The sequence below is a fragment of the Nannospalax galili genome, unplaced genomic scaffold (assembly GCF_000622305.1).
Source record: "Nannospalax galili isolate Female #2095 unplaced genomic scaffold, S.galili_v1.0 scaffold1387, whole genome shotgun sequence".
Lineage (NCBI taxonomy): Eukaryota > Metazoa > Chordata > Mammalia > Rodentia > Spalacidae > Nannospalax > Nannospalax galili.
In genome coordinates, this window is record NW_008355976.1 from 911,307 (window position 1) to 926,634 (window position 15,328).

The window sequence follows — 15,328 nt, forward strand, 5'->3', positions numbered from 1 at the left end:
AGCTAGGCATGGTGATGTACACCTGTATTTCCAGCATTTGAAGAAGTTCAGAAGTTCAAGACCTCTCCTATAAAAACCAGAAATGGGATGAAGAGATTGCTCAGTGGTTAGGAACAGTGGCTGCTTTTGCAGAGGACCTGGGTTTGGTTCCCAGCACTTACATGACAGCTAACAGCTGTCCTTAACTCCAGTTCCAGGGCATCTGACACCCTCTTCTGGCCTCTTCGTGCATTGTACAACATAGGTGCACTTACATACATGCAGCAAAACACACACATATCTTTTTTTGTTTTTTGTTTTTTGAGACAGGGTCTCCCTGTAGCCCTAGCTGGCCTGGAACTCACTATGTAGACCAGGCTGGCTTTGAACTCACAGACATTTGCCTGCCTCTGTCTCCCATGTGCTGGGATTAAAGGTGTGCGCCACCATGCTCGGCTATACATAAATATCTTTAAGTTAAAAAAAAAAACAAATAGCAACTATTATTTAACTGTATCATCTCTGATTATACTCTTTTAGTCCAGGGACCATGTCTACTACATCATTGTATTCCAAGTGCTTAGCACAGGGTTGGTACGGCAAGCTTTTGATAAGATTTCTTGAATACGAGTAGATGTATTTGAATATGGCATCTGCCATATATAGTATAGTAATTTTATGACCATGAGCGAGAGACTTGTCTAAGCCTTTAGTTTATCTGTTAAATGGAAGTCATAATCCTTGCTTTGTGGGGATGGCGTGAGAAATAAGTATAAAAGGAATGCCATCAGTGAGTTAATGACATTCCTTTTCACACCTGCCAATTGTGTGACATATGGGGTCCAGTAATCTGTTAGTTACTGTATTACCCTCACAATGGGTAATTCTGCACCACCATTCCTGGCAGGTTCCTAACCTTTTCTATCTGTCTGCCTGGTATGCTTGCTCTTCCCTGAATTCTGCATTCCTAAAATAGCCTGGATTTTTTTTTTGCCTCTTAGTTTTCCAAGTGTCTTAAGCAACCAGAGCACTTTTATTTGGCTCCTTCAGACTGCCTCTGTTTGGTTCTTGTCATTCTTCATTAGCTATTAGTATATCCTGCCTATAACTCAATTTCCTGACCTGCTGTAATTTTTCCTAGGGCCAAAGCAGCGCCCACATCATTCCAGGTGAATTTTTCTCTCTAAGCAGTGGGAAGCATCCTGGCCTGGGAGATAAGAGACTTGTGTTCCAGTGTGGGCCCTGCCATTGTGTGAATGAGCCAATTGAGGGTAAGGCTCTTACCCTTTCCAAATCTCAGATTTCTTGTCATTAAAACAAAGGGTTTGGCCCAAATAAGTGGTTTCTTAGCATCTTAAATTCCATGTTTGAGTTTGGACAAATTATTTTCTCTTTTTGGGGAGTTGTAGTTTCCTCATCTGTAAACAAGTAGGTCTGCTAATTCATGACTAAATCTAGCCTGAGTATATTCCTGTATTCCCATTCCTAGTCTGTCTCTCTCTGTCTCTGTCTCTGTCTCTCTCTGACAGTTAAGAGTGTAGACAGGAAACCTTGAACACTTCTAACTTGGCAGAGGTTGCTGCTCCCTCTGAACCTTGTTCCAGCCCATTTCCTGTGTTTACAGGCTTTGGGTTTTATACTTAGTGACAGGTCTGGCAGTCAGGTTATATTTCACTGCCGTCTCCTTAACCTGGTTGCTGGTAGAACAAAATTGAGCACCAATTTAGGAGTCATGAGGAATGATTTCAGTTTCAGTGTGTGACCTCCTCTGTCAAATTTCAGCTTCCTCATCTGCAAAACTAAAGTTTAGTGAAACTTTCTGACTCTGATAATGATAGGCTTATTTGCGTCCTTTCTATTCTCTTGGAATGGCCTCTGTTGACATTGTTTCTACCATTCTTCACCTTGGAAGGGTCCAAGGAGGCTCCCTTTGCATTTTATATATATGACAAAGAAGGAAGAAAAGAAGCAAATTCGTCAGGTGTGGTGGCTCCTACCTGTAACCATAGCACTTAGGAGGCAGAGGTCGGTGGATCACAAGTTCAAGGCCAGCCTGGTCTAGTAGTAAGTTCTAGGCCTCAAAGCTACATAGTGAGATTTTGCCTCAAATAAAATAAGAATAAGCAATAGCTGCTACCACTGCCAGATAGCTGACTCAGGTTCAGACTCTAGTAGAGAAGCCTTGAGATGTGGAGCTGCTTGTTACAGAGTTGCCCAACAAAATAACTCCATGGTTGGCAACCAGGTAGACAGACACATTAGTTTGTTTTTATTCTTGTCAAGACTCTGGAGACAGCTACTATTCCAGTCTAGCTCTGCTGCCAACATCTGCATTGTGATTTAGCAGATTGGACCTCAGTTTTTCTATATGGAGGATACTAAAAGTTCACAGAAAGGAGAACATATGTACAAATGCTCAACATTCTTCCTGAAATCCTGTCTTCCCTTTCTTGTTGTATGTGTGTGTGTGTGTGTGTGTGTGTGTGTGTGTGTGCATGCATGTACCCTTGTGAGTACATGTGGAGGCCAAAGGAGGAGGTCGAGTATCTTCCTCTATTGTTCTCCACCTTATTTATTGAGGTAGTTTCTCACTGAACCTGAAGCTTGCTGTTTTAGCTAGGATGGCCTGCCAGGGAGCTCCTGGCAGGAGCTCCATACTGTGCACCCCCCCCCCCCCCCCCCCGTGCTGGAGTTACTGGTGCTCAATCATGCCTGGTTTTTAATGGAGTACAAGGGATTTAGGTCCTCTTGCTTGCATAGCAAATGCTCAGCCATGCTTGGTTTTTAATGGGTACAAGGGATTTAGGTCCTCTTGCTTGCATAGCAAGTGCTCTTATCCACTGAGTCAACTCCCCAACCCTTCCCTTTCTCTCTTATATACACAGTTACAGTGTTCTTAATTTTGTTCTTGGAAGAAAGTAAAAAGATGTTCAAGTCTGGATGTTATGAAGTGTGAATCAGCTGAATAGGGACCGAATTTGGTTATCGTTCGAACTCTTGTGAAGTGGTACCTGTACCAGCCTAGGCTCAGTGTTCTAACTGGGTGAGAGGCGACTCATAGCACCTGACATGGTTAAAAGCTTTCTAGTGGTGATACGGTTGCCCCTGGATTTTGCAGGGCCAGAAAGTCTTAAATATGAGGAGCTATAAGGTATAATTCTGGGCATACTTCCTTTGTTTTGTATAGGTCAGTTTCCCATATATCTCCCTTTTTACCTAGGCAGTTGTTATTGAAGGAATTTATCTTTACTTTTTCTAATTTTGTGGTCATATGTGTCTATGTATTGCTGAAGATCAAACCAAGTACCTCATGTCTTTTAAAAAATTATTTTTTACTTTGTATGTGTGAGTGTTATACCTGCATGTATATAAGTACACCTGTGTCATACAATGCTCATGGAGGTCAGAAGAGGGTGTCAGATCCCCTGAAACTGGAGATACGGACATTTAGCCACCATGTGGGTGCTGGGATTCAAACACAGGTCTTCTGCAAGAGCAACCAGTAATTTTAAACACTGAGTCATCTCTCCGGCCCCCTAGTACCTCATGTCTTTTTTTTTTTTTGGTCTTTTTGAGACAGGGTCTCCCTGTAGCCCCAGCTGGCCTGGATTCACTATGGAGACCAGGCTGGCCTTGAACTCACAGAGGTCCGCCTGCCTCTGCCTCCTGAATGCTGGAATTAAAGGTGTGTGCCACCACGCCCTGCCTTACCTCATGTTTTAAAAAAAAAACTTTTTGAGTGGTGAGATATTTTGAGACAGGATCTCAATTGTATAGTCTAAGTTGGCCTTAAATTCACAGTTCCTAGGGGTTGGAGAGAGATGGCTCAGCAGTTAAGTTCCTAGGGTCAGTTCCCAGTACTCACATAGTGACTCACGATCCAGTTCCAGAGAATCTCATTCCCTCTTCTAGACTTAGTGAGTGCCAGGCGCATATATAATGCACATATATACATGTAAGAAAACACTCATATGCATAAAATAAAAATAAATTGTTAAAAAAATTAACAGTTCTCAGGCCTGGCATAGTGGTGTACACCTTAAATCCCAGTACTCAGAAGGCAGAGGCAGGCAGATCTCTGTGAGTTCAAAGCCAGTCTGGTCTACATAGTTAGTTCCAGGCCAGCCAGGGCTACATAGTGAGACCCTGTCTTAAAACAAAATAAATAAACAATACAACTTGTCTGGGCTATCAAATGAGTTCAAAGCCAACCTGAACAACTTAGTGAGATTCTGTCTCAAAAATGAAAAGTAAAGAGGGCTGGGGATGTAGCTCAATGGTACATCACTTGCCTAGTAAGAAGCCCTAGCTTCAATCCGCAGTATTGAGAAAAAAAATAAATAAACAAAACCAAGTTACATAAATTGACCCATAGAGTATATAGCCTTTTGAAGTTTCCTTTTTAGTTGGGTAGAATCAGGGGAGGGGGCTCAGCTCAATTCCTAGAAAGTCATCCAAATGTTATATTATTTATTGCCAAGTAGTTGTCTCTTGTATATAGATACCAGTTTAACTACTCCACTGTTGAAGAACATATGGATTGATTCTAGTTTGGGGCTATTACAAATAAAGCTTCTATGAGCATTTGTCTACATGGTTCGTTCTCTCTCTCTCTCTCTCTCTCTCTCTCTCTCTCTCTCTCTCTCTCTCTCTCTCTCTCTCCACATCAACAAAGGATTTTGGTCAGAAGAACAAACTGTAGTAGATACAAATTTCAGAAAAATTATGTTTGCTCTTTGATAGGAGATGAGCTTGAGAGGAACTGGAACAGAGAGATTAAGAAACTGTCACCCAGTCGAGGGGTGTTGAGGCCTGAACTAAGCTCTCTGGATTGGGCTGTGCTTTTCTGTAGAAGCCTCACCTTCAGAAATCACTTCAGGCTTGTGGGCATGAGGGAGCAGGTCTGTAAGGAGGCTCAGGCACACTTCATTCTTGGAGACATTCTGCTAGCATATTGAGAAAGGCCATGGTTACTCTACTCTCAAGCTGTGCTTCTTAGAATCACCCTGAGTGCACTGCTCTATAGATGTTCTTGCCTATCTTCTCCTAGGAGAAGAGGGTCCAGTTACCTTTTATTGTTTGAGTGGAAGTTTATGTGGGGCAGAAAAATAATGAGAACCTCTTCCCTAGTTCTGATCTCTGGTGGAGCCCAGGAATGTGTTCTCTAGAGCTAGCCAGCAGCACATCAAGGAGATTTGAGGCCATCTCTTGTTGTTATGGAAACCGGAATCTGTATTGTTTTTACTCCATGCAGAGGTGTTATGTTTTCTTCAGTATTATGTTTTCAGGGCATTTGTCATTGTACTTTTGGGGCTGTCGTGATTAGGACTAGTTGTTTGAACAAGCATCATTTCTGATAGAGAGGTACCTTAGCTGGTTTACTGATAGACTGAACATCTCTTGTGGGCACTATGCAAAGTCCCTATCTGGGCTAGTTCTTAGGTGAGTAACCTAATACTTTTATAACACTTTTCCCAGCAGAAAGTATCTCGAGTTGTCTTTAATTATGCTTTTGTCCATCTCAGACTCAGATGAGTGCTAGCTAGGGCACAAGAATGTTGGGTCAACCTCTAGGTCAGAGAACTTGGGGTGGCTTTTGAACAAGTTTGTGTTGATTTAATTCCTCCAGTACTGTCTTGTTTCTTGACAAAGGCAGCAGACCTGTGGCATGTGGGACCCCAAAGCTGGGCAAAGCAAATCTTCAAAGTATGTGTACAGTTTTAGGTTGTTCCTAGATCATTGTTACCTAATTCTTGGCTGGACACAGGGAAACACTATAAAAATCAAAGGCTGCTCCTGTTATAGTTGGTAATATAAAACTTCTAGATAAAGCAGAACATAGAAAACTGACAAATGAACAGTTAACATTGGTGATAGGTTTACTGCTTTCAGAAGACTTTGTTGATTCTTCAAATAAGCCAGTGGTGGCTTATGCTTATAATCCCAAGTACTTGGGGGTGGGGGTTAGAGGCCAGCATGGGCTATATGAAGTCCTATCTCAAGCAAATAAACAAGCAAGTAAAATAACAAAACAAACACATACAGATTGGGGGAGGATTAATACTTAGAAAATGTATAGGAAAGTTGGAGTTCAAAGACACACATCTACTACTTCTGTGATTCAGAATATATTACAGTATTCAGAGGTAAGGACAGGGGGAATCCTAGAGGCCAACAAACAAATTCTGTTTTTAGCAAATAGCTGCTTGAAAGTGTTAAGCTGAATGCTGAAATGGGCATTCAGCATGTGAGCACCGAACTAGAGGTCGGATACTTTTAATTCAGTTAGAAATATTATAGAAATAAAATGTCAGGAAAATAGGCTGCCTAGCAGTAGTCTTCAGTGCTCTAAGAAGCTGAGAAATAGGCAAAGGCAATTAAAAGTACCAGAACCCATGTTATGGAGGTTGTGGCCTATTTGGTGGGGGACCACCTATGGGGATTCACAGTTTTCTTCTGGTATGGAGGCTTCTTGTGAGATAAAATTTGAAGAAAATACCAAGGAGAGGAATATGTAAATATTGAACCCAAGAAATAGCCAAGTGCCTTCTTGAGGAGAGATCACTAAAGATTTCTTTCCTTCCAGCAGAGGATTAGGTATTTCACAGAAGTATCTTCTTTTCTTTGTATGACTCTTCCCTGTAACGTATACTGACACATTCTACTCCATTGACTTGTCAACTTGTGTCTAAAACCTAGTGAGAAAGGGACTTGTTTTTGTCAGAGTGTTGCTGATGGTCAGCGTCTGGAGTAGCTCTTTTCAGGTTCTTGTTGCCTATTCAAAGAATTGAAATGAAGACACATATAGATTGCAAGGTAGCAAGAGGAAATTTAATTCCAAAGCAAAGTGATAGTACAGATCAGAATACCCTCCAGGCAAGCAGTGGGTCACCCAAGTGAGAAAGTACTCAAGGACCCTTGTTATTGTTTGGGACTTCCTTTTATGAGGTCTAGGAGAAGGAGGAGTTTGGTTATTAGGTGACATAGCAGGGATGATTCTTATGAAAGCTTTTTTCTGCTGTGCATGTTCTTTCCTTTAATGCTTCTGCTTTAAATCATATGTATGTCCATTGTACATAGGTGTAAGATGGTAAATAGATGATTTTCTCTAAAAATTCACTCCGGACTTTGCTTTGTTGTACATGTACTCAAAACTAGTTCAGGCTGTGTTGCCCCATTTCTCTTGGTTTCATGGTATGCTCTGGAACATGCTTTAATAGAAATAGGGTATTATCAAGGGGTTTTTCAGGGAAGTAACTTATTTTCATCATTTGAAGCAGGTATATGTGCAATAGGTGGGGATCCCAGGTTGCCAGCAAGTTGCTAGCTGCATTGCTCAGAGAGGGGTGTGTGCATAGTCCAAACCAAGTGGAGTTCCCTATAGTTGCCTGCTTCAAAAGGACCAGTCACTAAAGAATTTAAAACAAAGCCGTGATTTTTTTATTTCATACTGTTTGGGAATGAGCACAAACCCAGTTAAGGTTGTTTGTGTTTGCCCTTAGTAGACAAAATAAGCCCAGGACAACTTTAACCCCTTCCCTAGCCCTCAGTTTGTTGGCTTTAGACACTAAGAGTAAGTAGCATTAGGAAGCCCAACAGCCCCAATAACATAGGCTCATTTACCTTTCTTCAACCGTAGCCTTTTCATGTAGCATAGGAAGTTAGTGATGATTCCAAATCTACTTCTGTCATTACTTTGTGACTAACCTAGGGAAAACACTGTTTTCTTCTCCAGGTATGAAATGAGCAATGGTCCTTGATGCCCTCTGTGTTGGTTAGTTTTTGTCAACTTGATGCAAACTAGAGACACCTGGGAAGAAGGAACCTCAACTGAGGAATTGTTTCCATCAGACTGGCCTGTGAACTATATTTTCTTAATTTTTAATTGATGTAGGAAGGCCCAGTCCAGTATGGGCAGTGCCATCCCTGGGTAGGTGGGTCTGGACTGTATAAGAAACGTAACTGAACAAACCAGAGGAGGCAAGCCCAGTAAGCAGCATTCTTCCATGGTCTCCATTTCAGTTCCTGCCTTTAGGTTCCTACCTTGAGTTCCTGTCCTGGTTTCCCTCAGTGGTGAACTGTCACTTGGAAATGTTAGATGCAATAAAACCTTTGATTCCCAAGGTTATTGAGTCTTAGTCATGGTGTGTTTCACAGCAATAGGAAGTAACTAGGACATCCTCCAGTGCCCTCCTAAGCTGCTATTTAGAGTCTGTCTATACTTGCATTCTATATGAGGAGCTTTTGCAAGATAGGTATGACTTTCTGATTTTGTTTTTGTTTTTTGAGCCAAAGTTTCTTGCTTAGGCAACCTAGTATTCATGGCAATCCTCCTGTCTTGCCCCCCAAATGTTGTATTATAGGTGAAAGCCACTACATCTAGCTTTTTGTTGTTCTTGCTTTTTTATTATTAATTAAATTTGTTTTAGACAGTTTTGCACATGTATGCAATGCGTATTGATTAGTCTCACTCCCACCTACCATTTATATTCTCCTCCTCCCCACAAATCTCTCTCATGTTTATGTCTATTTTTTTAGTTTTATGAACCACCAAGATTAACCAGGGCCATCTGTGAGACCCTGAGTTAGGAGCTGTTGGAGCCTGGTGGGCAGAGCAGTGAGTATGAAACTAAAGACTGTGGTTCTCCATCTCCCAGAATCTATCAATAACCAATAATTCAGAGGTAAAGGGTAGGGCCCATGAGCCCCTCCCTTTTCCTTAACTTGTTGATAGGACTGGTCTTGTGTGGACCTAATCCAGGTAATTACAGTTGTTATGAGTTAATGATTACAAGAGTTGTATTGAGTCTACAGAATGGCATTTTGTAACCCTTCACTCTATCTTCTGGCTCTTGTATACGTCCCACCCCCTGTTCTGCAGTGTTCCCTGAGCCTTAGAGGGGGTGATATGAATGTCTTGTTTAGGGCTGGGCCTACAACCATTATTTATTGTCTGCATCTTGGGTAACCCGGAGTCTCTTCATTCACTGCCATTCATTGTAGGGAGAGGCTCCTCTGATTAAGGCTGGGAGCAGCTATTGTTTATGGGTATAAACATAGATTTTTATAAGGTAATTTGCTGCTATGTCAGTTTAGCTAAACATTAGTAATAACTTCCTTGCCTGGGCCTAATAAGTTCCTATCCAGATCTGGGTTATTAGCCAGCTTACAGTACCAGGCATGGGTTGTCTACCCACCCTTAGTGAAGGGGGGCCTTAAATCCAACTAGAGGGAAGTTGGTTACCAGCACAGTCAGCTGCTGTTGCACAGGTGGGCATACCTTGCCTGGTGGTGCTGTTGTTTTTGGACAGGATCTTGCTGTATTTTCTTGCCTGACCTGGAATTTACTATGTAGCCCAAGTTGGCCTTGACTTATGGTGATCCTCCTGCCTCTACCTCTAAAGTGTTGAAATTACAACTGTGAACCACTCCACCTGGCTAACTTTCTGGTCTTGTACTTTGCCAGGTGTGTAAGATGCTGTGCTGACTTCTCTTGGGCTTTGTTGCTTGGATTATCCTCCCTTCTGCTCCTTCTGTCTTCCACCTGTACTTTAGGTTTAGTAGTTTCTGTTGCTCTTGTACCTTGGCATATTTTACTTTGTGTCTTTGTAATTCATGCTGTGCGCTCATTTTTGAGAGAGAGACAGGGGAGGGAGGGAGGGAGGGAGGGAGGAAGGGAGGGAGAAAGAGAGATTGAGAGAGAGAGAGAGAGAGAGAGAGAGGCAGAGAGAGGGAGAGAGAAAACACCGGTACAGGCATGTGAGTAATGTAGAGGTTGACGTTGGAATGTCTTCCTTAGTTCTCTTACCTTGTTCTTTTTGAGACAGGGCCCATTATTGAACCTGGAACTTTCACTTTTGGCTAGACCTGCTGGCCAATGGACCCTAGGATCCACTTGTCTCTACCCCTGAGCTTTAGGATATATGTGCCACCATATATCCATATCCAGCTCTTTATATGGGGTCTGGCGATCTGAACTTGGGTCCTTATGCTTGCCCAGCAAATACTTTACGTGCTAAGCCAGTTCCTTCACCTCTCATTCTTCAGTATTTTTGTGAGCAAGGATTGTATCTATTCATTTTTGTTTGAATTTGTTCATCCAACAATTTCTTATGGGCATTCATTTCTTCATTTAACAAACATTTATGTAAGCTAAATTGTGGTGCTGGAGTGTTAAGTATTGGTATGAAGCTAAGAATCAGCTATGAATAAGACAGCCGTGATTCCTGCCACTATGCAGTTCAGCAAGAGCTCTTGTTTAGCATGCATATGGCCCTAGGTTAATTTTCCAGCACCAGGGAAAAACTCAAAATAAACAAACAAAAATAAATTATCTTAAGAATAATGAGAAATTCAGCTCTCACCAGAGAAGCTTCCTTATGCAGCAGATGGTGATTAACACAGAAGCCCACAAAGAGCCAGTGTGCAGAGAACAAGAGGCTACAGAGCACTTATCCCTGAATTGGAAACCTATAGCATCCTTCTGCCTCCCAAGGCTTAGGGATCATTGCAGAAGAGGGTGCAGAAAGATTGTAAGAACCAGAGGAAGTGGATGACCACAGAGAAATAGTTTCCCAGATCAGTTACTCATATGAACATACAGCAGTGGTGACATCATGCACAAGTCCCATGCAAGCTCAAACCAGACAAAATTCTAGCATAGACTTCAGGGTGTACATAAGAAACCCAAACCCCTCCCTTCCCTAAGGAAACTGTGATGACTGCTGAGAGGAGCAGAGTCAGTCTCTTTCAAGGATTTGACTTTGGTAGGTTAACCAGGCTCCAGTGGATGGACCCTATTGAAGGACATTTGAGGGACACAATTAGATTCTGTAGGCTTTATTATAATATATAGCTTATGGAATATCTATCTATCTATCATCTATCTATCATCTATCTATCTATCTATCTATCTATCTATCTATCTATCTATCATTTATCTATCAATCAATCAATCAATCAATCATAGACTACATTAAATTGGGCAGGAGGCAGATAGGGAAGCGGATCTAAATACCACCAAATTATATTGCATGAAAATCACAAAAATTCTTAAAAAAAAAAAAGAAACTTTTGAAGGCTTATAAGAAGGACTGACTAGGATGGATGTTCAGCTGGTATGTACTAGCACTGTCCATGGCAAGCACGCCTATGGACTGGTCTTTATGTGTTCACAATATCTTCCCTGGGAGTGACATGCTATGTGGAGTATGGTTTTGAGTAGTTAAGAAGTATTAAACTGAACTTATGATTGTTTAAATTTGGCAATGAAAATGTCAAAGTTTCTCATATAAGCAACTCAAGAGGTTCAAATAGGCCTCAAACTTGAGGCAATCCTCCTGCCTTAGCCTCCTGAGTGCTGGGATTATTACATGTATAATCCACTATTCCCAACAGAAAATGAATTTGTTTTTTTTTGAGACAGCCTCACTGTGAAATGTTGATTGACCTAAACTTGCTATGTGGTCCAGGCTGGCCTGGAAGTTGCGGCAATCCTCCTGCTCTGTCTTCTGGGATCTGGAATTATAGGCATGTGCCACAACTCTGTTTTTGATGAATGATCCCAGGGAGAGAAGTAAGCTTTGTCAGAAGTCAGAGCTTTGACTCTAAGGTCATTTCTGTCAATGTCGCTTGGAAAATTGAAACCAGTGCCAGTTTTGTCCAGAAGAAAAGCTCTAAAGCTCTTCTGAATTCCTGTCTCCTGCTGAGAAGAACCGGGTCTCTTCTTGGACATGAGGACATTGTGTTCCCACAAGTGCAGGGACAACTCTGAATTGGCAGGGTTTCACACATCCCAGCGACCCAATCTTTCTTCTTGGTGGTTAGAATTGCTGTGTGTTTTCACTGGGGACCTTTCCCCTAAACCAGTTTCCCTATTCAGTCTTCACATTTCTATGTGTCCATTTATCTGCCCTACCCCACCCCCATTTTATTTCCCATGTAACTTTATCTCTGGAACTTGTGGTCCTTGGCCAAATCTGAGAATCTTCCCAGGGTGAGCACTCCCAGTCTTAGCCTTCTGATCTCTTCCTGAGGGTGAGGGGTTCGTTCTTTCATTCATTCACTCATTCATTCATTCATTCATTCATTCATTCATTCATTCATTCAGCTTGCCTGCCAGCATTGACTGATTTCATGATCGATATGGAGAATGTTAGCTGTGGCAACATACTACTCGACCCTGGGGAATACAGTGAGTTAAACTTGGCTCTTGCCCTTTTCTGGATGTGGCATGTGAACAATGCAGAACATGAAAATTCATATAATAGAGCTATGTACAAAGTCTTTGAAGCACGGAACAGTGAATAGTGAATAATTAACTCTGCCTGGGAAAAGATGAAAGTGTGCCTTGGACATGAGGGAAAGGACTTTAAGATTTTGTCTGCCATAATAATACTACTAAGATTTGTTTATATCTTATGTGTATACCTTTTTGCTGATGTTACAAAAGCAATAGTAAGTAAAACTGCTTGTGCTTAGAGCAAATAAAAGAGAGGAAGCAAGGCCAGGCGTGGTGGCGCATGCCTTTAGTCCCAGCACTTGGGAGGCAGATGCAGGCAGATCTCTGTGAGTTCCAGGTCAGCTGGGGCTACAGGGAGACCCTGTCTCAAAAAGACCCCCAAAAAAAGAGTTTTGAGAAAGAAATATTACTCACGAAATGCCCCCCCACTCACATACAAAGGAGTTATATATTGATACAGAGAAGAAAATCAAACTGAAACTCAGTTTCTCTTGTATCCCTACTTAACAGTAGTTTCTGACACCTGTTATGTGTGTGGATTTTTCTCACATACTATCTGAGTGTCCTTCAATTCAGTTGTGGTCTGACACCATCTCCCTGGTGTTATAAGTTGTCTTATGTGTCTTACTGTGCCTCTGAACTAACAATTACAAGTTGGGGTTTCTACAACTCCCTCCTTGGACTTGATTAGTTTGCCATAGCAGCCCAAGGAACTTGGGGAAATGTATTTGTAAAGGATATATACAAAGGAAACAGATGAAGAGATACGTAGGGCAACATGTGAAGCTTCTCTGCCTTTTCTCAGTGGATCATCCTCTGGGAGATTCCACTTATCTGGCCTTCTTCTTTTTTTTGTCTTTTTGAGACAGGGTCTCCCTATAGCTACAGCTGACCTAGAACTCCCTATGTAGACCAGGCTGGCCTTGAACTCACAGAGATTTGCCTGCCTCTGCCTCCAGTCCTAGGATTTAAAGGTGTGTGCCACCACACCTGGCTCCTTTTGTTTTTTTATGGAGGCTTCATTACATAGGCATAATTCATTGGTCAATTTAAAAAAATTTTAAAAGAAATTTATTTTTATTTTATGTGTATGAGTGTGTTGCCTTCATGTGTGTAAGTGCCTCTGTATCTCACAATGCTTGCAGAGGTCAGATGACAATTGTTAGCCACCCAGTGGGTGCTGGGAATTGAACCTGGGTCCTCTGCAAAAGCCATCTCTCCAGCCCCCATTGGTCAATTAAAAAATTATTTTTATTTTATGTGTATGAGTGTACTGCCTGCATATATGTAAGTGTGCCTGTGTTGTGCAATGCCTATGGAGGTCAGAAGAGGGCATTGGATCCCCTGGAGCTGGAGTTATGGACAGTTGTTAGCTGCCATGTGGGTGTCGGGAACTGAACCCAGATCCTCTGCAAGAGCAATCAGTGCCCTTAACTGCTGAGCCATCTCTCTAGCCCCTGACTGGTTAAATTTATTTTTTTTTATTTTTTATTTTTGGTCTTTTTGAGACAGGGTCTCCCTGTAGCCCGAGCTGTCCTGGAACTCAGTATGTAGACCAGGCTGGCCTTGAACTCACAGAGATCCGCCTGCCTTGGCCTCCCAAGTGCTGGGACTACAGGCATGCACCACCATGCCCAGCTTACTGGTTAATTTTTTAAAATAAAAAGTTGGGGCTGGCCGGGTGTGGTGGCACACGCCTTTAGTCCCAGCACTTGGGAGGCAAAGGTACGTGGATCTTTGTGAGTTCAAGGCCAGCCTGATCTACATAGTGAGTTCAGGTCAGCTGGGACTACAGGGAGACCCTGTCTCAAAAAGACAAAGAAAAAAAAATTGGGGCTGGCTCAGTGGTTAAGGACACTGGTTGTTCTTGCAGAAGACAGGTTCGATTCCCAGCACCCACATGGCAGCTAACAACCATCCATAACTCCAGTCGCAGGGGATCCGACAGCCTCTTCTGACCTCCACGGGCTTTGCACAACACGGGTGCACTTACCTACATGCAGGCAATACACACAGTAGATGTAAAATTGTGTGTTGTGGTAGAATTGTCAAATTCCTAGGTTGTGGTAGTTTAGGATGATAGCTATGTGTGTGTGTATGTGTATGTGTATGCATACCACATCACACATGTGGAGATCAGAGGACAACTTGCAGGAGTTAGTTCTCTCTTTCGATCATGTGGGCCTGGGGATCGATCTCAGAATTCTTCCCTGAAGGTTGAGTGTGACTGAAAGTCTTAACTTTTTTTTTTCCTTTCATTTGCTTTGATTTTAGTTTTTTGAGTCAGGGTCTCCCTGTAGCCCCAGGTGGCTTAGAACTTTCTGTGTAGACCAGGTTGGCCTTGAACTCACAGAGCTCTACCAGCCTCTGCCTCCTGAAAGTCTTATCCTTTTAATCTTGTGTTTGTCTTTCTTATGACTAGCACCCATTCTGAAGCAACATAGGGGTTGTGTTAGTATCGATCAGCCAATGCATTTAGTATACAAAAGCTGCCCTTACTGTTTTGAAGGTTCCAAGGATTTTAGGAGAGGCATGCCTAGAAATGAGAATGAAGTCCAAATATACATTTCCCAATATAACAAGGGAAAATTATTCTTTATTAAATTGTGTCCCATGAGTACATTCTGCTTAGAGATTTGTGTCAATAAATACCAAGTACATACAAAGTGCTGCTGTATGTAGATAGCTGATGATCATCTCAAGGAAAAACACCCGTGGGGTTGAACTGTGAATGGAACTACATACATCCCTTTTCCAGGGAACACTGCAACAGATAAACTATGACTTTTTCACAAAGATACTTGACAGGTCTCCCCTCTGCTCCCCTTCCCTCCCCTCCCATTAGACAAAGTCGGACTCTATATCCCCTCCCCTCCCCTGTTTTGTTGCTGACAGTGTCTTTCTGTACCCCAGCTGCCCAGGAACTCGATATATAGACCAGGCCAGCCTAGATCTCAGAAATTCGAACTGCCTCCGCTGGGATTACAGGTGTGTCCCACCATGCCCAGCATCATTTTCTTTCTTTTCTTTTCTCTTTCTTTCTTTCTTTCTTTCTTTCTTTCTTTCTTTCTTTCTTTCTTTCTTTCTTTCTTTCTTTCTTTCTTTCTT

At 42.2% G+C, this 15,328-nt stretch overlaps 1 protein-coding gene across 5 annotated transcripts in view; it reads left to right on the plus strand.

The window, feature by feature from the left end:
* Positions 1 to 15,328, plus strand: part of Stim1 (stromal interaction molecule 1) — a 241,258-nt gene that overhangs the window by 94,408 nt on the left and 131,522 nt on the right. Inside the window, exon 1 of one of the 5 annotated variants that reach the window (XM_029556660.1) lies at positions 12,096 to 12,172. The exons of the other annotated variants lie outside the window; for them this stretch is intronic. Coding sequence (XP_029412520.1) covers positions 12,115 to 12,172 — 58 coding nt within the window. The 5' untranslated portion in view covers positions 12,096 to 12,114. Of the gene's footprint in view, positions 1 to 12,095; positions 12,173 to 15,328 lie in introns of those variants that run through there. 5 annotated transcript variants of the gene reach the window in all.